Genomic DNA, 26,735 nt, shown 5'->3' on the forward strand with positions numbered 1-26,735 from the left:
AAGCAATGAAAGCATGCATGTTTCATGTGTGAGAAAGTTATAAACATACAGTTGCATGGCCAGATGGGCTGGGACTGTGGCATCTGTCATCCATCTCCTTTTTGGAGAAGATGGAAACGGTTAAAGGACATGAGTGAGATGGCATAGTTTGCAGGGGCTGGGAGGAGGGAGAGGGAAAATGGTGAAGACCTGTGGCCATCCAGGGAGGGCTTGGCAGCGGGAGGAGAATGAAGGGCACCCTGTTCATCTGGTGCCTTAGCCAACTGGAGAAAGGGGCGGGCAGATAGTTGGTAGAGGGAGTCATTACGGGACGTTTTGAACTGGTCTCTGTAGTCCAAGCTGGCCTTTGCTAGAAGTTGAATAAAGATTAATTTTTTTACATTAAAAAATTAATTTTTTTGGTGGCGCACGCCTTTAATCCCAGCACTTGGGAGGCAGAGGCAGGCAGATCTCTGTGAGTTCGAGGCCAGCCTGGTCTCCAGAGCAAGTGCCAGGATAGGCTCCAAAGCTACACAGAGAAACCCTGTCTCAAAAAACCAAAAAAAAAAAAAATTATTTTTTAACATGAATATTTATGATGTGCATGTGCTTTATGTGGAGGCTGGAGGGCAACTTTCGGGAGACAGTTCTCTCCTTCTACCTGTGGGCTCTGGAGATCAAACTACAACCATCAGGCCTGGTGGCAAGCACCCTTGCCTCCCAACAATCTTTGGCCACAGAAGTTGGGTTTTCTTCTTTTTAAAGAACTGCTTTTTACTTCCGCTAGGAAGTTCCAGAGGATATGAATTCTTCTTTTCTCCTAACCACTAAGACAGTTTAAGTAGTACTTTTGTGGGGTCCCCACATCAATCTAAATTTGGGGTGGCCTCTAGTATTCAGTTATGGTACTACTCACAGTGAAATACCATCCATACCAAAAATAAAAAAATAAGAAGATAAAATACCTCTCAGACACTGTGCACAAGACCTGCCTTTGAAAACATCTGGGAAAAATAACAAGTTGTTTGAAAGCCCCTGATTGTCAGATGGACCCCCACCTCGCCCTCCGCAGGGACTCTCTGGAGTAAACCTTTATTTCCTGTTGCTTCCACACAGCAGGCCCTTCATGGAAATATTTCACATGTTTTCTCAGGCAGCAGGAAACTTTGGAAGGCAGATGAGGGCTGAGGCCCCAGATAGGAGCAGAGCTGGTCTTTGCCCTGTACCATCACAGGGTGCATGGGGAGCAAGCCTGGCCTTGCCTCTTTGAAGCTGGGCCAGTTCCTTGCCCCAAAATTCTGAAGACTCCAGCTCTCCCAATGCCAGAACTTGCCACACCTTCAGCTCTTTCAAAAGACAGGCATATTTTTAAATGGTCTTAAATGTCAAGCAGCCCCTATTCCCCACCAACCTGCTCAAGACATCTCATCAATCAGAGAATAAATAAAGCTAACGGGAATTGTAAGAATTCAAGAATTCTGGTCAGTGAAATTCTTTCATCTTAAATCCCCCCTTTAAAAAACAAAACAAAACAAAATAGTCATTGTTTCAGAGGGTTTTTAAAAGTTTATTTTAAATTCAATGAAAGAAATAAAATTATATTTAAAAAAAAAAAAGTCAAGGAGGGGCTGGAGAGTGGCTTAAGAACACTAGCTGCTCTTGCAGAAGACCCAGGTTCTATAACTGGCACCCACATGACAATTCACAACCATGTGTAACTCCAGCTCCAGGGAATCTAGCACTCATTTGTGGCCTCCAGCCACAATGGACACCAGGCATATACGTGATACATAGACATACACACACCCAAAACACTCAGACATAAAATACATAATAAAATAATTTAAAAAACATAAAATAATTCCACAAACTAAAAGCCAGGAACAAAAAGAACAAGGGTAGTGTTTCTAGAAAGACAGATCTAATTAGCTGTAGAAGGGAATCTTTCCTAGCTGCTCAGATGAACAAGAACTCACCATTCCTATTTCTAAGGCACCAACACCACTAAATAAACTAGTTGTTTAGGCACAAAAACTTCAGCCCTTTGGTGGGGGTTAAGTAAAATCAGAAGCTACTGCTGGTTATTGTATCAAATTATAGCATTTTCCTCTTCCTTTTCCTCCTTCTAAGCCCTTCCATATACCCCTCCTTGCTCGCTTTCAAATTCATGGCCTCTTTTTCCTTAAATTTGTGTGTGTGTGTGTGTGTGTGTGTGTGTGTGTATTCATATATATCTCCAGCCTGCTCAGTCTGCTGTTACTTGTATGCGTGTTTTCAGGGCTGACATTTGGCATCGGGTAACCAGTTGTTGTGCTCTTTCCTGGGGAAGCCTGTTTCTCCTGCTCTTGCCATTCCTTTACATGCACTAAACATTGTATAAAATGATTGTAATCATGGACCTGAATTTCAAAAATCAGGTCAATATTTTAGTAAAATCTTGCTGTGCTTTATTAAGAAGTCCAAAGAATCTGTGATTGAAAGGGGCCAGTCAGTCGCAGGAAGTGCTGTCTGATCATACCATCTTCAGCCACATCGCATCATAAAACAGCCCTTGCAAGAGGTTCAGGTGCAACAGAAGTGCGCACTGCAGCCTCACTCCTAAACCACCAGACCTTCCACAAAGCACACACATCCCTTCTCTTCCTGTTCATTCTGGAACTCCTTGAGGAACATATCATAAAATAGTTGGTTTTCCAGAGACCATGTTTGCAGCTTTCTTTGAAAATTGAGATCTTAGCTGGGTTGGGTGGTGCTTGCCTTTCATCCCAGCACTGGGGAGGCAGATGTAGGTCGATCTCTGTGAGTTCGAGGCCATCCCGATCTGCAGAGTGAGTTCCAGGACAGCCAGGACTGCGTAGAGAGAGCTTGTTTAAAAAATATTAAGAAAAAGAGGAAGAAGAGAAGAAAGAGAAGGAGGAGAAGAGAAATGGAACTTTTAAGTTCCTTCATCATGAGCTGGGTCTGTCTGAAGAGTGCGGCATTTTAACGTTCGACTCCGAGAAGGCTTTTGAGGTGATTGAATCGCTGAATACAGAATGTGAAGGCGTTTGTGCTCAGTATTTTCTGACCTCAAATTACACCTAGAAAAAGGGTTTTTTGTTTGTTTGTTTTTATGTGTTTCCTTGCATTTAGATTGTTGAATTTATATTGTCATGTTGTGTTTCCTGGGCATTGGCTGCATAGTGGGGAGATCTTGCATGTCACATGTGGCTGTAAACACCATCCATTTTGTTTTGTGTCCATAGACTTCTGCAGATAAGCCTGTGGCTCTGCCTTTTGTGGCTTGTCAGTTGCTTCGGATTTGTCTCTATTTTAATTATAATGCTTACTGACTTGATTCATTCAGATACCAAGTCTGAAAAATTAGAATTTAGGGGGAAATTAATTACTGATACAAAGAGATGGAAACTTTCAACCTAAGGTAGTTCTAATAAATCTGGGCTATATGAGGCAGTGTGGGAAGCAGCCATCTATGTCCAGTCATTGCTGCCATGCTTCACTGTAGCTGTCACTCTTAAAAAGTTGGATTTCCCAATTAACCAGAGGGTCTTTCCTTATCCAGAATATTCTGTTGGTTCTTTGTGGACAGTAGGTGTTTGCATGTAGAAGAAATTTACAGAGATAGCATTTCCTACTTCCTTTTCATGTAGAATCAAAAACACATCATATTTTATTACCCCTTTATTACACTCAAGGCACTGTGTTAAAATTCAGAAAGAATATTTGCAATGAATAGAGAATTTGTTTCTTTTTAAGCACAACATTCTCCCTGCCATCTGTTCTGTAAACACAGAGGGGAAAGCCTGTTTTCTGCATCTGACTCAGAGCCCTGCCCTCAATGGGGAGAGTGGGGAGAGCAGGGACAGGTGGGGAGAAGCTTTGCTTTAGTGCTGGTCAGGTCCCATGCTCACTGACTTTGTGGGCAGTCTTCCCCTTTCTTATTTGGACTGCTTTTTCATTAATAATAGTAAAAATATTAAGTGAGGCCATATCTAATGTGTTCTAGTGAGCACATTTCTAGAGTCAGTGATACACTTTTATAGTGTGATCCGGGGATTGAACTCTGGTCAGGAGTGTTTGACAAATGCTTTTCCTGTTGTTGAGAACTTTCTCAAAAGTTCTTCAGTGTGCTTGTCCAGCTTATGCTAATGCTCAGAGAGAGCTGGCCTTGAGTAGATTTCACTAACTTATATGCATCTCAGGCTTGGGCATTTTACATATGCCGTTGCCCTTAAGTCTCTTCCAGCTGAGACTGCAAATCTGGCCAGATAGGATATTTACACAGCAAAGATATTAACAAGGTTATTTCTTAAGTACAGTTGTTCTTTTGAATAGTTGTTCCTTGGGGTTGTCTTGCCCATCTGACAGAATTTTGCTTTTCTCAAGAAGAGAACTGGGTGCTGTGTGGCAGGCCAGAACTTAGCATTGGTTACAACCCTGTGCTGTCCCCTTGAGTTGCCTGTTAAGAGCTATATTCTTTTGGGGATAAGCCTAATGGCTGGTCCCTGCTTATCAACAAACATTTGCACTCAGCCTTTGCTTATCTCTAACAGGCCTGTTAGCACACTAATCTTTGTAGTTTTTTGGAGGCAGAGTTCCCTTAGCTAGCTAAGTTCTACTTTGTGTGGTTTAATATCTCCTAAGCAAACCTACTAGTAAATCCTTTATAACATCAATTCTGTTATTTTCTGTTTCTACCTCATTCCCTGATGAGCCATCTCATGGGCCATAGCCTATATTCTTTTGGGGTGGCTGTTGAGACAGGGTCTCATTATGTAGCCTCACCTGGCCTGGAACTCATTGTGTAGACCAAGCTGGCTTCTAACTCACAGAGATCTGTCTTCCTGCTTCTCCTTCCCAAGTTTTGGGATTAAAGACTTGTGTCATGACATCCAGAATAGCCTATGTTCTTCTTCTTATTTGGAGCCAAGGTTTCTCTTCGTAGCCCTGGTCCTGGAACTCACTCTGCCTCTGCCTCTGCCTCCTGAGTGCTGGGCTGTCTGTCTGTCTGTCTGTATTCTGAATCACCATGTGTGCCTTCAAGGGAAGAGGATGGCATGACAAGCGGCAGCTTTGTCTTTTTAAAGGAAAGAACCAAATTGTCAAAGGCTATGTCCTCTAAAAAGGGGACATTTTGTATGGGGAACCATTCTGGGCCTGTCTACTTACGGGTCCTTCATCTTGGGTAACTAGTACCTCAAGAAAATTACCTCTTTTAAAGACTTTGGCCTAAGGTGAGCCAAACCCCACTATAGTGGGAAATTACCAATACAGAGTCAGGTAGAAATATAAGGGTATTTAATAGGGAAAAGCCTTACTTACAGAGTGACCTAGCCAGCCGGTCTGTATGCAAGCCCAAAAGAGAAACTGAAAGAGAGACGCAGTCCCCTTCAAGTCTCCTCTACATCCCCCTGACCACGCCCTCGCAAGCGTGGTCAGGCACACCTGTAGCCAGCCCCTAAGTAGGCGTGGCTACAGCTTCTACAATTCCCCTTTTAGTCTAAAAGAGGATTAAAACTTAACAGTGTAAAGTATCCAAAATTAACAATCATAAAGGTAAAATATAAGAAGATACAACAATCTGCTTATGTCACATCCTAACTATCTATTTTAAACCCTAAAGTCATTCTTTGCTCCTCTGCCAGAACTAAGAGAACCCTGTGTTTACTGGAACTGGGATCATCTCTCCCACTAGAGTTGACAAGGGTCAAGTCAAAGGAGTAAGCAGATGGACTCACACGGTGCTTGGGATTGGAAGGTGATGCCAATGGTATAACTGAACAGATTTATAAAAAATTTCCTGTTTTTCTAAAACCTCGGTTTTCATCCCCCCCCCCCCTTTTCCTTTTGGTTTCTTGGAACAGAGTTTCTCTGTATAGCCCTGATTGTCCTAGAACTCACTTTGTAGACCAGGCTGGCCTTGAACTCAGAGATTCTGAGTGCTGGGAATAAAGGCATGTTCCACCCCATCTGTCCTGTTTGTTTGTCTATTTATTTTTAAATTTTTACTTTCAACTGATGGAGACCCTCAGATTTCCAGTTTTAGAATCTGTGCTATAAAGGACTTCAGAGGTGACCAGTGTGAAGAGGCTTTCACTAGTTTTCATTTCATTTCCTGGATGGCAGGGGTCACTCAGAGCTACTCACAGGCCACATTAGCTCCTGTTTACTGTCAATCTTCGAGGGTATCACAAGGATTCAAAAATAAAAAGCAGTGGCTTGCCATTAAGCAATCTCTGAGCCTTAGATGGCAGGCCTGTCAAAGACAGTGAGTAATCCCCAGAGCATAGGGAGTGGTGCCACTCAGAGACTCTTGGGAAATGTGTAAATGTGTTGAATGGTTTGTTTAAATCATTCTTCAAGTCACCATTAAAACAGATGCCACAGAAGGGAGTTTCAAAACAAGCAGGAAGTAGAAGGACCCGAAATACAGTGAGTGCAAGGCTCAGCCTTGGAGTTCAAGGCAGGATTCAAGGATTTCCTGGATTAAAGTCAGACAGACAGGACTTCACAGTTCTAGTTCTTATGGGCAGTGTGTCCCCAAGAATTCAGTCACTCCTTTTTTAAAAATATTGATGGTGACAGTTCCTACATCAAACGTTTATCAGGATTAATAAGAGAGTCTTTGAAATGTGCCTGGCACAAGAAAAGAGCACTCAATGGTAACAATAGTCCCCCCACCCCTGCCCCAGCAGTAAGTCAAATGCAGCAGATTTGGATAGTTTAAGAGACTCAAGAAGTGGAATTTAAGATTATATCACTCTCACATGAAAGAAAAAGCATTCAGTGTCGTAGAGAGGTGTAAGGAGTTTCCATGAGGAACTTTGTCAAAGCATCTGTCAGAGGCAGGTGCATCAGGGAACGACATGGTGTTTCTGGAGAGTTGAACTTAGGTTTTTCTGGGGGCAACTCTACACTGGTGAATTCCAGGTCAACAGAGCTACTGTCTCAAAAAAAAAAAAAAAAAAAACAAAACAAACAAACAAACAAAAAAAAAACCAGAAGTTTCTGAAGTTGGGAAAACTAAAAAAAAAAAAGAAGAAAAGAAAGAAAGAAAACACACATCATTAGAACTTTTCTTAAAACCTTTCATAGCAAGAAAGAAATACTTAAGAGGAAATACTATACATCTATTATTATCATATCCAGATAATATAATAAATTATAGCAAAATCACGTGATGTGTTTTTTAAAAATGTTGCTGCCTAAAGAAACCAATGTTTTTGAGTGATGGGACTGTATTTAGTGGAAACTGGGGAAGCTGGGAATTTTAAGAGTTGATGCAGTGAAGAAAGGAGGTAGGCATGAAGTCCTACCCCTAGCTGAGAAGCTGCTGCTGGTGGCTGATGGGGAAAGAAGAGTGGGTTTTCTTTAACAGTGTGGGCACCCCGGTAGGTTTACATATTCCATGGATAACCATACATATCCAAGAGCACCTGGGCAGTGCAAATTGGAATCGGTGTTTAAAAAAAAAAAAAAAAACAACAACAACAAAAAAACCAAACGAGGACACAAAATTGGGTGAGTAGGAAAGCAGGGTGGGTCTGTGAAGAGTTATGGGAGGCTAGGTGGTGAATGGGGTCAAAATACATTGTCTCAAGGAGCTGACTGAGAAGAGTTTGATGCCATGTGATAGATATGATAGAATTATATCTATGATAGAATTATATGGTAGGATATAAATGGACAGTTAGAAATAAGCAAAACACTTATCTTTTTTTTTTTTTTTTTTTTTTTTTTTTTTTGAGACAGGGTTTCTCTGTGTAGCCTTGGCTGTCCTGGAACTCACTCTGTAGACCAGGCTGGCCTCACAGAGATCCACCTGCCTCTGCCTCCTGAGTGCTGGGATTAAAGGTTTGTGCCAGACTAAAAACCATTTGCTTCTTCTTAGGTTGTGTCAACATTTTAAAGGTTTTGGCCCCTATGTCTTACGATGTGAAATGGCCTTACATTTAGGGCCCATTTGAATTCATTGCTTTCCCAAATGTCCAGATGAGACATGTTGAGTAAAAAAATACTTGTGCTTTTACTAAATTTCTTATTTGCAGCCCAGTTCCAGGATGCATGGAGATGGGACGGCAGTCATGACTAGCTGGCCCTGTGAGTGGAGCTGCATGCATTCCCACGTTGTTTTATGCACTGTGCACACTCTGCAGGAGAAGGGGGAAACTGTTTTCCTTCTTCAATCAAAGCCTGACATAATCAGCACAAATTGTAAATACTATTTACATCAATGGAACAAATCCCTAAACATCTCCAGCTCTGTGTGAAGGCTGGGGTTCGTGCATGGACATTGAATGTTAGTGTTGTATATACTTGGTTGTGCTGACCAGTGTTTCTCAGAGTACAGCCTTAAAAGTGCATCTGCCAGGAATGGAGATTACAGGGCCTCACAGGGCTCTCCAGTCAGCTGTCTGGGAGCAGACGCTACAAGTGTTTTAAAGCAGTGCTTCCCCAAACATGCAGTGTGAGCAGTTTCCTGATAGATACTCTGTGGTACATCAGCAGAAAGTGCAGTTTAAGTTGTTTTCTCGTTGGAAATGTTTTTTTTTTTTTTTTGTTATTGTTGTTTTGGTTTTTTTTAAATCTAGAGAGTTCAGATTTAGGCTGAAAAGTCGAGCAAAGCTGACTGATTTTGAGCTCATAATTTTACTAATATATGAATGAGACTTGAAACATCAAGGCATTGCATACTGTGTCCTCAATTGAGCAATTAAATTGCTTTTTAAAGAACAAGTTAGAAATTTAGTGGAAGGGCACAATTAGAGTACTGTAAAAAATGTCACTGTGGTTTTTCTGCATTCTGTAATTTCATCAAGCAGCAACTTAAAATGCATTTTGCTGTCTATAAGAAAACTTGTATCTGAGAAATCATTTATTATTAATCTGCTTGTGAATTTATAAAACAGCAAATGTGGAGGGGAGAGGGATGAAGAATGAGACTTAGTGTTTTGGCAAGTCTCATGGCCACTGGTGAATACAATAGCAATGCAATGTAATTTATATGGCCATAAAGTTAAGCTGCTATCCACTTCTGGGGTGGGGGCCGATGACTTTATCAGTGTCCTCCAATGCATACTTAACATAAAGCATCCCTTTCCAATTACTTCTGTGATTAAATCAAAGCCAAAGAGGAAAATTTGAGTCTGATTATATCTTGTGTAAAGATATTACTTTTTTGGTTATTTGTTTATTTTATTGGTTTTCTTGAGACAAGGTCTCTCTACATATCCCTGGATGTCCTGGAACTCTGTAGACCAGGTAGGCCTCAAACTCACAGAGATCCATCTGTCTTTGCCTCCTGAGTGCTGGGATTAAAGGCCTGTGTCACCATGCCTGGCTAAGATGTTAAAGTTGTAATTATCTTTAAGAAACAAAAACATCTGGTTGTGGATATAAGAGAAACAGTCACTTTGATTATTTTTGACTCAAAAAAAAAAAAAAAGCCGAAAAAAGAAAAAAAAGATTTCATGTGATGGTAACTGTTCATAAATGAAACAGGGTCTCATTATGTAGCTCAGGCTGGCTTTGAACATGTTGTCTTCCCGCCTCTTGTCCCGAATGCTGAGATGATATGTGAGCCATCACTCTCAGCTTGAATGGGAGGTGTTTGTTAGTTTATTGGTTTGTTTTGGGATGGAGCCAGGACCCTGAGCATGCTAAGCAAACACTCTACTGTTAAACTACACCCCCCAGCCCCCAGTGTTACGTGTCGATTTCACTAACATAAAATAAATGAAATAAGGCTTCTGTGAAATTTAGAACATTGATTTATTAGATACATATCTAAATCTCCAAAATATATGGTATACTTGAGATAAATTGACTTTATGTAACTCATTGCCATGTAAATACATAACAATAAAAAACAGTAAATACATGTCAGTAAAAAAACTCTAATTTTAATAATTTAGTAGTTGGTCTCCACCTCCTGCCCCCATAAATATTATCTGAGACAGGGTAAACGTTGATCCACTTCTCACTAATTGTTTAATTTGTCCCTCCCTCCCCGATTCCTCTATCTACTTAATCCTCTTTAATGACAGTGGGTGGAGGGGAGCAGTAGGAACCCCCCCAACACATCCCCTGTGTCTTGCCAGATGACATTTCTGCTTCTCAACTCCTTAGATGGAAAGGACACACTCTAGGAAGACATCTTTATCTTTCGGACAGCTGCTTTCCAGCCCCGAGGTCTGAGTTCCCATGACCCAGGCACTCTATTTATTTTCTTAGCTAGGAATTTCCAGAGCCCCAGCTGGGATGCCCTTTGCCTTCCCGGCAGCTGGCTTCGTTCTGAATTTAATGAGTTTGCTGAGTTGAGTGGCCAAGGAAGGGTTTCCCTCGCTGGAAGGACTCTGACACTTTATCCTGTAAAGTAAGTAAATGTCTGTGTCTGGGTGGCTCCAGGAAAGGGCCTTCCCAGACACCTCCCTTGTGATTAGGGTCCAGGGCACAGTCCTCAGACTGTTCTGTTCCTCTTTAGTTTTGGGGTAACTAGAATTGAAGAAGGAATATATTTTAAATCACACATATGTACCTTTTGGAGTCCTTGGCATTTTTTAGTTGCTGGTCCACTGAGGACGGTTGAGCAAGCCTATTGGTGAACTTGCCTTGTCATTCTGGATTTCCGTTTACTCAAGGCCCCCACTGTGTCTGATTCTCCACATTTGAGTTTGCTGGTTAGATGGCAGAGCTGTGATTCTAGCACATGGGAATTTCAAGTGCTTCATGACCACTCTGAGAGTTCAAATACTTTTTTCATTTCATAGTGGGGGCTTTAGGCACGTTTTATTACGAATGTATAGAAGAACTTGGTTTTGCACTGTTTTGATTCAACAGAAGAAGGTCCACAATAACAGGCTTCTGGAGCTGGGTTTTCTCAAGCGATGTCATATAGTCACCCAGAGTTCACAAACCGTGAGGCTCCCTGTGAGCAGAAGGGAACGACACAATGTAATACTAAAGTCACATTCTTCTGCGGGAATTTCACTTCATCCTTACAGAAAGGGAGTGAGGATTCTTATACAGGGCCTTTGCCCTTTCTCACGTCTCTAATGTTTTACAAAAGCCCTCTGTTAAAATCTTCTGTGGTTTGTTCCAGATAAGCAAGATATACTATAAATTTAAACAGTGACACATGTGGGGGGAAAAAAAAAGACATTTTTTTTTTTTGATCCAGATTCTCATGGAGCCCAGGCTGCCCTTCAGTGTAGCTGAGGAGAATGTTGTACCCTTATCTTCCTGCCTCCACCTCTCAAGACCTGTGGTTATAGGCAGCAAAGTATGATTTGGATGATTTGAAGACCAGAGGCACCAAAGGGCGCTTGGTTGGGGATTTGCCTTAGTTAATGTTTACATTAATTTTTTACAAACAGAAAAAAAAGCCATTTATTCCCTTAGTACTTAAGTATAAGATTTTATGTCCAGATATATTTGCACTCGTGTAATAAAATGTTGGTGGTTTTTATTATTTTATTTTGGGTTTATTTATTTTTATTAAGGGAGAAGAAATGCCACAGTGAAACTTAGGAAACAGTTCAGAAACTCCTTCAGTGCTCTTGTTAATTCAGAGCAGTCAGTGATCCTCTCAGACACAGGCGCCTGTCCTCAGGGAGGCCAGTGTCTGCAAGGCTGGCCACAGACATAGTAGTGCATCTCGTGTGCGTTGCTGACTTGTCTCCCCCATGCTCTATGGAAAGTGCTTGGCAGAGTGAGAGTTTCACAGTACAGGGGAGTGTGTATCTGGATGTTTTGTTTTCTTTTGGGGAGTGGTGTCTGTATGATATGTGTATGTATAGTATGTATATGTGTGTGTGTGGCCCGTGTAAAGATGAGAGGACGAGTTGTTTGTTTGTTGTTCTCTTCTGTATTCTGCCGTCAGTCTCCCTGTAAGAGTTCTGGAATTACAGCTGCATGCGCTCCTATCTGGTGTGATGTGGGTTCTAGGCATGCAAATTCAGGTACTTAGCTTGAATGGCAAGCACTTTACCCACCGAACCATCTCCTCAGACCCTAAGGGTGCACTTTCTTATCTCAGCACATGGGTCAGGACTTTAAGACCCATTACATTCATAAACCTGGAAATTCTTTGTTAAAAAAAAATCAGTTGATTGATTAATTAATTCATTGTGTGTGAGTTGGGGGAGGTGCTCACATCTTGTACATGTGGAAGTCAGAGGGCAACTTTTAGGAACCTAAAATTCTAAGATGCTCAGAGTCCTTAGGCCACATGAAACCTTCCTAAAAACAGACCACGTTGGCTGGATGTTTCTCCCAGCCCCCAATGAAATCAGGGATTAACCTTTGTTATAGAAGGCCAAGGACTTGTACAACTGTGGGTCCTGGGAGCAGTCACCTCCAGGTCTGAGTTAAATATTCTCTGCCTAAGGCAAAAAAGCCTTCATTCCTGGCAGTGGTTTTCCTGTCTTCATGCTGGCCCCAGTGGGTTACAGTTAAACATTGACTAAAGAAGAATTTCATTAACCAGGGTTTCCACTCATCTCCAGCTCTCTCCTACTTTTGGAGTGAGAGGAAGACAAGAAGAAAATAAACCAATCATGTCAACACGAAAGCATGTATGAAGCACTTCCTGTGTGCCTAGCAGTGTGTTGCACAGACAAATGGTCCTTGTACCAGGGGTCTTAGTGCTGTTTTACTCATTTGGCATGTGGGGACACAGATTTACAGTGGCAGGGCAGCCAACGTGAAGCACTTAGGACTCTGCTGGTTAGGGTTGATGTGAAGAAGTTAATTGTTCTCTTCATGAAGATCTCTCACTCCCACCTCTGCTGTCTTCTGAAGCTAACCTCAGAAGGTAGAGCTCGTCTCATCCAGTATCTTTTGAGTGTGTGTGTGTGTGTGTGTGTGCGCGCGCGCGCGCATGCGCACGCACACACGCGCACGTGTACATGCACTAGCTAGAGGCTAACATCTTGTTATCTGGTGTCTTCATTCTCTCTCCACATAATTTTTTATAATTTATTTTTTATTTTAAAATTATATATGGGTGTGTTTGATTGCATGTGGTATTTGTAGATGACTGCAAGTGCCCTTGGAGACCAGAGGTGTCAACTGCCCCCGAGCTGAAGTTCCAGAGAGTTGTAAGGCTATACTCGGGAGTTGGGAACTGAACTCAGATCCTCATGTTTGTACATGGATAGGGTCACATGTGGCCCACGCTGGCCTTGCACTTGGTATGTAGCTAGGAAAGCCCTTGTACTTCTGATTTTCCTACTTCTAGTCCCCCCCACACCCCCCCCCCTCATACTGGGATTGCAGATGTGTGCCTATCCTGGCTTGTATAAGGTGTGAGTTGTGAAGACTGGATCATTTGGGGTTAAGAACCATTCATTTTCTTTAACTTTTATTAGCTTAAAAATGATCCTGTAAACATCTCTAACTTGGTTAGCTGTGTGTTCTGTTTGGCTGAGTGTGTTGTTTTCAATTTTTCTACTTAGCGCCTTTGAGTTCTACAGGATTGTCAACACCTTTTATTTCCTGGTAATTTTCTTGTCAGCCATCAAGGCAATTGGGCAGTGGAAAGCCACCCCATGGGCAGCAATAGCAGAATGAGGTTTAGGGAGTATGCTTAGATGATCAGATTCTTTCTGAATGACAGTTTTTGCTGCAAACAAGCAAAAAAAGGACAAATGTAGAAATTGTCACTTGTGGTTGCTGAAATCAAGGCTTCTATGCAGCTTTTCAAAGCCAAATTGCAGGGAGCGTCCCTCCAAGGAAGAGGATGCTTGTGCCCTTGGGAATTTTCATATGTGCCTCATGAAAAGCACCAGGCATCAATGTGAGCACCCCATGCCCTCCTGTCCTCTCCATCCCCACTGCTTCTCAGCAAGGGTGGATCTTGCATTAGGGAACTTCTGTGGGACCTGTCTTGAGTTTAGTGACCTGATGGAATGTCACTGCCTAGGATTCAAGGCCATTCTGTGATGTCTACCTGACCAATTTCTGTGTGCTATTCTGTACTGATGCTTCCCTGTGTTCTGCTCTGTGAGCTGTTTCAGATGCCTCTATCGGAACTCTGGCTCAGGTACCGTGAGAACAGCTTGTTAGGACCAGAAGGCATAGGAGACGGGTTTACCTGCAAATCAGGCAATACTTGCCAGTAACATCTGTGAGGGTGACCAGGTACTTCGCTTGTTATGGAAGTTAATTCACAGAGAGAATCATATTAGGAAAAGGCATGGCATGCTACCTTATAAGGGAGGGAGGGAGAGCAAGTTGTAACTGTTCTTTTGTGTGTGTGACTGTGTGTGTGTGTGTGTAGGGGAAGAGGATATTGGAGATGGAAGTCTTGGAGTTGCATCTAGGCTATTAGTCTTTTCTTTCTTCACATCTAGAATATCTCCTCTCTGAGGCCAGGCCCTGTATCTAACCTTGGTTGACAGAAGTAACTGCTCAGTGAGGCAGCTGGATAAAATCTCCTAGCATAATCCATGTGTGTGTTATCTGAGTAGTCTTTGTGTAGGAGGAACATCTTGCTTTAGGTAGACACTGTTTTACAGCTTTAAATTTATTTATTTATTTATTTATTTATTTATTTATTTATTTATTTATTTGTTTATTTATTTGGTTTTTCGAGACAGGGTTTTTCTGTATAGCTTTGGAGCCTATCCTGGCACTCGCCTTGGAGACCAGACTGGCCTCAAACTCACAGAGATCCGCCTGCCTCTGCCTCCCGAGTGCTGGGCTATTTTTAAATTTTTATGTGCATGAATATTTTGCTTATGTGAATGTGTTGGTACCATGTGCATTCTTAGTGCCCACAGAAGTTAGAGGAGGGCTTTGGATCCTCTAGAACTGGAGTTGTGGATAGTTGGGAGCCAACATGTGAGTGATGGGGTTTGAACACAGGTCCTCTGCAGGTGTTCTTAACAGCTGAGCCATCTTTCCAGCCCCAGTGTTTTGATTCTTCTAGGAGTTTTGGGCTTAGTTTTTCCATTGTAAGGAGATGTTTGGGGATCAGAAATGACATTTTCAAAGTGACTGGTTCCCAGCCAAGTTGGGGAAATGCAGATGGTTCATATTTGTCCAGTAGTGAACATGCAGGAACTTTACACACATGTGCCATGTGTATGCAGTGATGGCTTGTCCAGTAGTGAACATGCAGGGACTTTGCATGCATGTACCTTGTGTACACAGTGATGGCTTGTCCAGTAATGAACATGCAGGGACTTTGCATGTACAGTGTGTATGCAGTGATGGCTTGAATTCTTGAGACCTGCCCTTTAGAGAAGACAGTTACATGGGAGTCTTTCATTACCTGGTTTTGCATGGGAAGTTAGAGCTGGGGACACAATACCTGGTGCTTGAATCCTCCTGTAGTTGGTAAAGCCTGGTTTTGGATGAAGAAAGCAGTAGTAACACTCCCCGCCCCCCTCAGATGTTGTCCAGACAATAAACAGAGGATTAGAAGGACCAGCCTAGCGCCTTCTCTATTAGAACACTCCTGTTATCCCACAGTTAACATGTAAAACAACTTAGTAAATTAGATATAATTAATCTCTTCTTATAAATCATTAAAATGCAGCAGACAAATTAAGGGGTTTCCTAATTTAAACAGACCTGGCCAAGTTTGGTCCAGATCTATTTCTTCTGGCTCTGGCCAACTTCCAGCAGCTGCCAAGTATTACATGCAGTCAAGTCAGAGTGGGTCCCAGATACCAAATATGCTAGAGTCACTCTGCCCAGAACCTAGATGTTATTTTTGCTCTATATAAACACATGTATATTAATTGCATACATTAAAGTATTAATGATATTAAATGCCATGCTATTTCAGGTTTTTTGGTTTGATAGATAACATTTAGAATAAATACTTTGGTTAATTATTTGTTGTCAGCTTGGTACTATCTTGAGTCTTTTGGAAGGTTTATTCTTAAAGAAAATCTACCTCAGGAATTTGCATTATTTTATCAGATGCTTGGATGTAGATTTGATATCAGATTGTTTTTTTTTAAAGCCTAATATTAATAAAAATGGAGAAGGAATTAGAGAAAAGGAGGTAAGGTAATCCTGTGTGCACAACAGGAGTGTGACAGCCTCGTGGTTAGCACAGACATTGATGATCCTTGGCCTCAGTATGAATTTGGGGTTATTGATTTTGGAGCTGTGTGTACGTGTTCCACTTTAGTTATTAAACATCAAGAAGAGAGATCTTCCCAGAAAAGACAATGTTCTCAGTGTTTCATATTGACTTTGGGGTAGGTCAGTATACTTTCAGTGAAATCTGAAAATTTAAGGAAAACAAGCAACTTTTGAATAAGCCAGTATTATGAATTGAGGCATTTAGGTTATGTCTTTGCAAAAGACACACAGTATTTTTAGTGAATGGAGTCTGTGTTCTCTCATTACTGAGCATGGCATTGCCTGCACTGTAAAGGTCTGTGTATCGTAGGATGTGGTGAACAAGTTGCCTCAGGGATTTCAGAGCTTGTGAGCTCTATGTGGGACTGTCTGTGAGAGTAGACAGCTCTGCTGCGTGGGAGACCCACCCTTCTGCCATTCATGAACTCCAGCAGGCCCCTGTTCAAAGACTTTCTCAGGTTTGTTTTTCAGTCTCACACAGTACTCACTGTTTAGTCTCATTTACCTGCCTGTGGCCTGTGGCCCAGCCCTGACTCCCCAGGGAATAGAAGATGCTTCCATGGTAATTGCTCAGTGGGTTCACATTGTATAATGACCCCTTCAGAAAGAGTCGGGTATCTCTGTCCTGGGCTTGCCCTTATTTTAAGGTTCTGTATTTATAAATCTTTGTAATGATGCTTTGCTTTTATCTAATGAGTTTGGGAATCTGCCGTGTTTTGAATTCTCTAGATTGTCTAAGGGAAGAGCTCCAAGTTCACTGGATGTCACAGTTAGACAGCTTTGTTTGGGTTCTGTAGACACGACCATATTTGGGAAACACAAATGGGCCAGTTTTCACTTTTAGGGCTTGTCTTGGTTAACAATGCATGTTTAAGAACCTTTGTGTGCCCAGAATGGTACATACAAAGAGGTTTCAAAGTAGCTCAGGGCTCTGGAATGCTGCAGACAGAGCAAGGAATTGGCAGGGGGCAAGGTGAGGGTGTAAGGGAGGGACTATGTGTGCTGTCACCTGGCAGTTCCTGCAGCTCTCTTAAAATGAAATATTTGGTGCAGTTGCTTCTTTAGGAAGCCTGGCAGAACCTTCGAGTCATTCTGTGTCCCCCAAGTCCTCATAAGGAGCTACGCTGGAGTAGCCTGGCCTCGAAAGCCAAAAGAGTTGATGTGATTAATGTTAGGATTCCACACTTGAGGCCGCTGCTGTGGAAGAGTACATTGTGTGGAGTTCTCAGAGGCAAGATTAGAAACGAAATTTTTTAGTTTGTCTGCCAGAATTTTCTCTTGAAAGTTCTAAAGATTATACAGTTGTATACCAGATGTCAAATATGAGCTAAGAAAATTAATTTTTATGAAAGAATTGTCTTACAGGTTGAACATCCCTGATCTTAAAGCCCTAGATCTGAAATGCTCTAAAACCTGAAATGCCTCAACTGCTAACATGATGAAAAACCTCATGTGATGGGTTGCAGTCAAATGTAAACATGCTGAAAATATATACAGTTGGTTCTAGGCTTATAGACATTAGGTGTAATGAAACACCGGTGAATTTTTTGTAAATCATAGATCACTATTTATCTTATATGCAAATACTCAAAATTCCAAAATATGAAAATCCAGAATACTCTACTTTCATACATTTCAGGTAGGCAATTTTACTGTTTTTTGTTTGTTTTGTTACCTTTTTAAAAAATGTTTTTAAAGATTTATTTATTTATTTATTATGTATACAGTGTTCTGGTATGTAGCTGGTTGTGAGCCACCATGTGGTTGCTGGGAATTGAACTCAGGATCTCTGGAAGAACAGCCAGTGCTCTTAACCTCTGAGCCATCTCTCCAGCCTGAATTTTTTTTATTTATTCATTCTCCCTAGTCTCACTTAGTCCAGATTGTCGCCAGAAGACCCGTCTGACTTTATTTACATCTTCTGGGCATACCTCTTGTCCTGCGTCTTGTGATAGTCTTAGAGACAGCCATAGAGCCAGGCACTGTCCTCATGCATAGTAGGTGCTCAAGGAACACTGTTTAATAGACTGTAGATAAATTTCTTTCCTTTCTGTGCTTCCTGACTAACTTTTGGGCCCACAGGAGCCCTTGTTGGGATCAGATACAGGGGCTCTTTATTGCTCAAGTCAGGACATGGCAGTCATGGCTGGGGATGCCTCAGAAGCTTATTAGGGTGAGATCTAGAACTTCAAGGGTGAGCAGAATGGTGGGCGTGAGAAACACAGGCAATGCAAATGAAGAATTAGGAAGAACAGCTCTTTCAGGTATGGGGGTGAAGGGTGATACAAGGAAGGAGGGAGTGGTACCCTGAGATACTCCCGAGGGGCAGATCTTCCCTCATTAGCAATATTGGATGCTTGCTCTTACCCCAGGCTTCACACTAGATATTAGGGAATGGAGATGAGTACTGGCTACCCTATCAGCCCAGTGAGTGCTGTCTGTGGGCGGGCTTCTTGTGAGGCAGCAGAGCCAGGGCAGGCAAGGAGGGGTGAGGAATGGATCTGGACGTTGAATTGTGCAGTGAGGGGTGAATACCATCGGGAGGTTCTAAAGTGATACAGTTTGTTAGGTATCCATGGAGGTCTGGAATTTAGCCTGCTGAAGGCCGAGGCTGTCCTGACAAAGTGGATGGGCAACAGCAGGCAAGTGTGTGGAGAGGTGGCTCAGTAGTTAAGAGCACTTGCTCCACTTCCAGAAGTCCTAAGTCAGATTCTCCGTTGGGTGGCTCACTAGTGCCCATAACTCCAGTTCCAGGGAATCCAACACTCTTTTCTAAATAAAAGCACAAAATTATTCTCTAAAGCAAAGAAGTTGGAGAAGGGAGACTTAAAACAAAATAAAACCACAACTCAGTTTTTGTACCCAAGCAGTAAAGAAGTGGATTAAATTCCAGGCTTATGAACCCTTTAATTTGTAGCCACAGAACTCATTTATCAAAGGAAAGCTCAGGAAGTAGAAAGTTAGTGAATTAATGAAAGTACTGTTACCCTGTTTGAAATGACAGGTGGGGAGTGGGTGGGTGAGTGCCTGCCCAGTGGCCTGAGGGGGCATGAAGCCTCCTTCCAACACAGTCGGAAAACTATGGAAATGGTCCAGGGGGCTGTGAATCATCTTGTTCTGACCCTCCCGATGAACCCCGAAGGAAATGAGTGTGAAGTTGGGAAGTAGCAAGGACCAGCCCATGGCCCTGTGGCCATGAACTCCTACAAGATCCTCAGAAGCCCTGCTCTACCAGGGGCTTCCTCATTGCCCAATGGAAGTCAGTTTTTGGTGACACTCAGGAGTCTGAAGGTGTTTGTGGGAAGGAAGAAGGGGCCGACTGTCTTAACTGTGGTCCGTAGACCTGAGAGGCCCTGACTAGTACAGAAACTGTTGGTATTGGCTGAGTGTGTGCACGGGAGACCTTTCTGAAAGCCATTTCAGATAATTGGTTAGAACGGAAACGGAGTTGGAAGGACTCCAGGAGGAAATGGGAGGATGTAGGGGGTGGCCTTTTTGACATGTTTTCTATTGCTCCCTCCACAGAAACCATCAGCCTGATATGTTCCAAGCCCCCAGCCAAGTCTTGGGATTCCAGATCGAAGCTAATGTCAGGGCCAGCCCTATCCTAGTTTCTTCCTCTTGAAAGGAAGTGTTGGCAGCTCAGTCTTTGTCTTTTGCACTTCCTGAAGAGCCTCTGCCCTCCCAATATTACAGAGTGAATTTGAAGAGAAATGGCATTCATAGCGATTGAGACTGGAGAGATAAGCTTCTCAGGCTGTAGGATAAGCAAGTACGGAGAAATAAGGCTGGACGTTATTCTGCGGCTTTGCAAGCTGCCTATTCTTTTCGTTGGAAATAGCTGCCTATACATGAAGCCAGATTTGATTTCAAAGATTGAACATAGCTGATATTTTGTTCTGAGAGGAGCTGGCTCCCTTTTAAGCAGCTGCAGTAGAGTGGAAATCTATTTGAAGGAAAGATCCAATAGGTAGGTCCTCCTGGCTAAGCAGGGACAAGGACAAAGCCCATGACTGCATACTCAGCACCTAGGAGGGACATATTCCTTCCCTTCTAGTTTATAGTCTTGTCTCACCTTGGGGACAGAGAGGAACCAGGAAGACAAAACAGCATGATGCTGATGAGAAACTGGAGTGCGCTGTGAGAGGTTAACTGAGGCTCCTGCTCTGATAGCGTCTGTGCCTGATGTCACTTCATGTCTACAAATTCAGTTTCTCTACTTGTGTATCCCCAGGCCATCCGCATAAGGACCTTCTGTATGATGTAACCAGTAGAAACCTTGATGACCGGGACCATCATTCTGAACTCTGGCTGCTTCACAGCTTGTTCCTTTGGTGGAATGTCTGTGTTGATGCTCTGGTGCTTTGCCCAAGTATGGTTAGGCCTGAAGCTCCAGGTGTAGGATGGGGGGCGGGGAGGGCTTGACGCTCACTGGGCCACCCACGCTGGGACACTCTAGGTTCCTGCAACTACAAGGAAATAAATGCCCTTTTGCAGTTGATTGGTTTTGCCACTCGGTGGAATCATTTATTCTTTCTGGCTTTACTCAAAGATGCCTTGACAGGGAGAGGGCCTATTGGAGATTTTGAAGTTGTGCTGTCATTTGTTCAACCAAGTCATGTTTTAGAGCATGGCTTAAAAGTATTAAGTATCAGAGAGTTTGTGTGTATGCCAGAACATATATGAGGAGGTGAGAGGTCAGCACAAGGTACCTCTGTGCTGACATCTCTGTGCTCTGTGCTCACTTCTCTGCCCTATTTTTGAGACAGGGTCTCTCTCTGACCCTGGTGCTTATCAATTAGCTAGTCTAGTTGGTCAGCGTGCCTCCGGGATCCTGCTGTCTCCACCTCTCCAGCACTGGCATCCCAGGTACCTGACGTTTTACGCTGTGATGGAGAGCCACACTTCAGCCCTCATGTGTGGGGCAAGTGCATTGCTGACTGAGCCATCTCCCCAGTGCCAGGGTCAGAAGTTTATTATGTAAAATAAACATTTGAGTTCGCGTCTGATCCAGTATCTTTGTTATTTCACTTCATAGCAGAGAGCTCAGTGGCCGAGTGCTCAGCTGGCTTTCTCTATTTCAGACAGTCAGGGAGACTACAGTCTAGGGATGGTGTCATCCACAACGGGGCAAGTCTTCTTACTTCCGGTGACATAATCAACATATTATCTCACAGGCTTGCCCAGAGGCCTGCGCTTCTCAGTTCTGTCAAATTGACAGTTCACAGTAACCCTCACCCTTGTGACGTTTTTGTGATATCGTGTCCTTTGGTCTCATTTACTGCTACTTCCATTCTCTTTTGCCCCTTTCCCCTGGTTCCTAACTCCTTCCAATTGCACTTTTACACCTTTTCTTTAAACAAAACAAAACTGAACTAAATTCTCCATATGAAACAAAGCTTTTTTTTTTTTTTTAATCTGGTTTATTTCAGTATGATCTCTAGTTTCATTTTCCTTCGAAGGACATAATTCTTTTTTATAGCAAAATATGACTTCATTTTTGACTTGGCACCTTGTTTGTTCATGCATTGGCACATGCCTAGGCTTCCAGAACCTGGCTCTTGTGAAGAGTGGCGACTTGAGAACCCAAGTTGGGGGGGGTCTTCATATAGTAGTCCTCTTCTTAGGTTTTGGAAGAACCTCCATGGTGGTTTCCACAGGGCCTCACTAATTTCCTTTCCCACCAGAGGTATGTTGCATTGTCACTAGCATTTGGGCTTTGTTTCTTGATGGTAGCCTTTCTGTTGGAATATCATTGTCCTTCCTTTTCATTTGTGTGTGTCTTTGCCAGTGGAGTGGGTTTCTAGCAGGAAGCAAACAGCTTGATCTTATTTTGGAAAACATCCAGCCAGTTGTAGCATCTTTTAATTGGCAAGTTCTGGTGTTTAGATGTAAGTGATTGTTGAAAGGTTGGACTGATTTCTTCTTCCTTTTATTCTTATTCAGGTTTGCTGTTTTACTGAGTTAGTAATGTTTGGACCTACCCTAATTTGTGTTTGCTAACTGTCCTTGTGAGAATGGTTCTTCATAAGCTCTTATGCTTCTGTATTTTCATCTTCTCAGTGTGATATTCCTTTCAGTGGCTTATGACACATTTGGACTCAACAGTTATGAATTGTTTTATTTAGTTCTTCAGTTTTAAAGGATAACTTTTTTGGATAAAGTAATCTCGGTTGACAGTTACTTTGGGGATTAAAAACTACCGGTTCCTTCTCTGCTGGGCTTAACGATTTTCATGGAGAGGATTGCTGTTGTTTGAATGGGTTTATGTTTGTAAGCAGCTTGAAATCTCTCAATTGCAGATTTCAATATTATTGCTTTCTTCTGTGTTCTTGGCATTTTAAATATATGATGTGGAGGGATCCTTCTGTTTATATATTTTGGGTATTCTAAAGGACTAATGTTTGGATGGCCATTTCTTTCCTCAGATATATAGATGTTTCTGCTATAATTTTAAAAAGATTTTAAAAATTTATGTATATGTTTGTGTTTGAATGCTGTGTGCATGTGTGTGTTTCCACCCACAAAGGCCAAAAATGGCCATCAGATCCCCTAGAGCTGCAGTTGTAGGTGATGGTGAACTGCCTAACAAGGATGCTGGGAACTAAACTCTGATCCTCTGGAAAACTAGCAAGTACTCTTACCTATGGACCCATCTCTCCAGCCCCTCTCTGAATAGATTTTCTATGTGTTTTGATAAAGTGTCTTAGTTCCCTTCTCTACACTATATTTGTGGATTTGGTCTGTTAATTGTGTCTCAGAGGCCTTAGTTGTTAATGGTCATAATTACATTTTATTTTTTAAATTGTTTATGAATGTCATAGGTCCTCAATTTTATTTTCAATCCCTGATAGTCTTTCCACACATGGTCTAGTATGTGGGTGATGTTTTACACTGTGGTGTAGGGGAACCCATAGCCACGCCTGCTTAGGGGCTGGCTACAGGTTCCCCTACACTGTGGTGTTTCTATTTTCTTTAAGTTTCCCATTTCCAACATTTGTTGACATTTTTTCCTTTCAGAATTTGTCTCTTCATTTGGAGTTGAAGTTTTGAATTTCTTACACAAATCCATGATTGACTTCTGTGTTTCACCTGTCTTTACTTGATTGAGCCTTCTTTGATGATGTTGAAAAGTAGATGTGAATTCTTTATCTAGCATTTCACCTATTATCTTTGGGCTCAGTTACTGTGGTTACGAATGTTGGCTTTGCTTTTTCATGTTGGATTTCTGTGTTGCAATTATGTATCTGGTGGGATGGATCTTCCTCTTTTACATGGGAGTGTTCTTAGTGAGCAGCCTGCTGTTTAGAGCTCAGTCCCCATTTCCCTCTGGGAGGAGAAAGTATGCTGCAGCCAGGATGGAAGTACAGACCCGCAGTGAGCTGGAGGTGTCCTGTGTGGGAGGAGCCAGTGGGTACTCAAGGCCTTGACTTTGAAGCCTGTGAATCATTGGTGAGAGAAGTGAAAGAAGACCTGGCTGAAGGGAGAGGCCATGCTCAGCAGCTGGGCCACTCAGTATTCCCCCAAGGTGATTACAGAGTCTACAAATCCCAACTAGAAATCCAACAGAGCTTTTCTTTCTTTCTCTTCTTCAGGGGAAAAAAAAAGATGACAGTTTTAAACTTCACATGAAAATGCAAAGGGCCTAGCTGAGTATACCAACACTTGAGAGGCCAAGATAGGAGACCTCAGCAATTCTGAAGCAGGTCTAGGCTCCAAAAGGAGCTCTCCGATTGGCCTGGGTTACAGTGTGAAATCTTGTTTCAAAAATAAAGCAAAACAAAATGGGAAATGCAAAGGACTGAAAATTGCCAAAATGATTTTGAATAGGGATGAAGTAGGAAAACTTATATTAGCTGGTTCCAAGATTATGTAAGAAGTAGTAACCGAGCAAGTGGGTTATTGGATAGAGATAGCTCAGTGGCTAGAGTGGAGTGGGACCATAGTGATGGTTGGTGGTTCCTAGGAGCTTGGTGTGACATAGCTGACTGTAAGAAGACATGCTCACCTTTTCTGGATGCAATAGAAATGCTATATGTTGTGACTTTAGTGGTAATTATAGGGTGTATTTATTTATTTGTCAAAGTGTTACAGGGGTGTGTGTGTGTGTGTGTGTGTGTGTGTTGTGTTTGTTTACATATAGTCTTCCATCTGAGTACATATCAGGCCCAACCCTGCTTAACTTCAGATGGGCATGCTTAAAGTGGTATGGTTATAGACAGCATACCATCTTGTATAGTGAAGACTGGCTTCAATCTTACTACATAGTGAGGATGACCTTAAACTGTTGATTCTCCTGCATGCGTGTGTGTTCCTGGGGTTACAGGTGCCATCACTATATTTACTTGTCAAAACATATTAATACAGTTTGGTTTGAGCATCAATGTGGTTCAGAAGTTGAGTCTTTGGTTAGTGTAACCTCAAGTCTTGGGCTTGATCTTTACCACCATCAAAACCAAATAAACCAAAACAGATGGATACCTTTTGTTGGAGACAAATGATAACAAAATGCTAGCACATTCTAAGTTTTCTTTGGTTTGAGACTCCCTGATTCTGAGGGCTATTCACTTGAGTGTCAGTGATAGTTTCTGCTCTTAAGTGAAAATGGCAGTGCCTAGGCACTTGGCCGGTGATTCAGACTACCCCATTTCCATGATCAATTCCACCACAATTGGGCATGCTTCTTCACCTCCCTGTGTCTCATTTGTGAACTAACACTGCACTAGTGCTTGCTGTCATGAGTCAAATAAATTATTTAAAGCACCTAGAACATTTCCTGGTACATTGTGAGCTATCTGTAAACATCCACAATTAGGTATTACCCCTAATGATAGGTTTTTTTTTTTTTTTTTAACCTTTACAAAATTGAAGTTTTTAATTGACTTGCTGCTAGAAGAGATCTGGGATTGCATCTAAACATAACTGGGGTGACGAAAGTGAAGCAAGGAAGTTGTATGAGATGCTCAGAGTCCCCTAAATCTGTGACTGGCCATGAGCTGGAAGCCTGGCAATGTGGCTCCCAGTTCAGCTCTGTGTGACCAAGGGTTACAGTGTTTGCATTTTTAACACTGACTGTGGGGATTTGTCATACAGCTGCCATTCATCCTCTCCTTTGTGTGCTTTTCTGCAGAGCCATCCAGAACCGCAGCTCTAGACTTGCCCCACTGCCAGCATGAGTTCTGGTAAGTCATCTGAAACTCTCTCTTTCTCTTGTCCCATCTACAAAACTGGGTGGTTTACTGAGATTGCCACATATCTTAAGGTCCTCAGCATCACTACTTACAATGCAAATGATTTTTCAACTCACATTTCTGAAGAACTCTACCGTACACTGTGCATGCCATGTCTATCTTTACAAGAGCCCCCTTTCCTTTTAGTGGGATATAGTCAACCTACAGTAAGCTGCAGTTATTTTAAGTAGACTGTTGATAAAATTTGTCATAGTTTTACACCTTAGTGGCATTTCTTAATCTAGATGATTGATGCAAAATACACAATTTAATCATAATCTTCCCCGGATAGGGACTTACCCAACACTTCCTTTATCCGGCTTGCAGAGCAGCTAACTTATGCTTTTAAGAATCAAGATCTAAATAAATTACCGTTTCAAGTATTTTTAGTATTGGACTAAATAGGGATTGAAAGCCTGAAGCAGGGACGAGAGAATGGAGACAGATCCTTGTGCCTTATGCAGCTGAGACTTGTCAGTGTCCAGCCTGGAAATGTTTCCTTTTGGGAATTGGTCCCACCTTGGCCTCCTAAACCTGCAGGTGGTGATGGAAAGCAGGGGACTTCGTGAGTATCACATCCTGGGTTCTTCTAATCCTGCACCATATTCAGAGACTCCTATAGATTAAAAGGCCTTTCCCATTTATTTACATACAAGGCTCATTTAGCCAAGTCCTGAGCTGTGTAGGCCTGTGTGTGGTGAGGCCTAGTAGAGCTGTGGAGTGAAGCATCTTAAGACCGTACCCTTTCTCATATACTTCTTGAACAGTTTGGGTCTAGATGTGCCTTTGCTTTTCCTCTGTGAAGTGGACATTGTAATAACACTGACGCATTGGGATTTTTCTTAGACTGAGTGTAGCAGAGCTCTTACTGTATTGAGCACTATGCCTACGGGAGTGGTATCTTGCTGTTCTTAGCCCAGAGTTCCTCCTTGCAAAGTGAGGTTTGTGGTTTGCCTTGGGCCCCTTCTATTTTTTTTTTTTCTGTGCCAAAGTAGACACATGTGCTGCTTGCTGACTCAGTTTCTATTGTTGGTTTGCCTGTTAGTTCTTTTGTGTTTAGACACAGTATCATATAGCCCTGGCCAGCCTTGAACTCTCTATGGAGGCAAGAGTGACCTGGAAGCCCCATTCATCCTGCCTCTGTCTCCTGAGTGCTGAAGTAACATGTGTGTGCCCCTACTCTGCATGTATGTGGCGCTGGAGATGGAAGCCAGGGCCTCACACATGTTAGCAGTGGTTTTGACAGATGAGCCATGTCCTCGGTCCTGCTTTGCGTCTTTTGTTGTCATTTGTAACAGGCTGGGCCCTCTTTCCTGTTTCCTTTTAAAAACAAGCAGAACAAATTTGCTCTGCAGCCTGAAGTCTGTTGCTCTTCTAAGCCTGCATTGTTACTCCCGACAGTTTTAGAGTCAGGAGGAGGAGGAG

General features: G+C 42.4%; 1 protein-coding gene across 23 annotated transcripts in view; it reads left to right on the forward strand.

The window, feature by feature from the left end:
• The window catches only part of Sorbs1 (sorbin and SH3 domain containing 1), a 226,232-nt gene that overhangs the window by 90,763 nt on the left and 108,734 nt on the right, over positions 1 to 26,735 (forward strand). For all 23 annotated transcript variants that reach the window (XM_035441856.1, XM_035441838.1, XM_035441844.1 and 20 more), the window contains one exon: positions 25,211 to 25,262. In XM_035441856.1, the coding sequence (XP_035297747.1) occupies positions 25,253 to 25,262 (10 nt within the window). In that variant the 5' untranslated portion in view covers positions 25,211 to 25,252. The remainder of the gene's footprint in view (positions 1 to 25,210; positions 25,263 to 26,735) is intronic.

The sequence above is a fragment of the Cricetulus griseus genome, chromosome 3 (genome assembly GCF_003668045.3).
Source record: "Cricetulus griseus strain 17A/GY chromosome 3, alternate assembly CriGri-PICRH-1.0, whole genome shotgun sequence".
NCBI classification, from domain to species: Eukaryota; Metazoa; Chordata; class Mammalia; order Rodentia; family Cricetidae; genus Cricetulus; species Cricetulus griseus.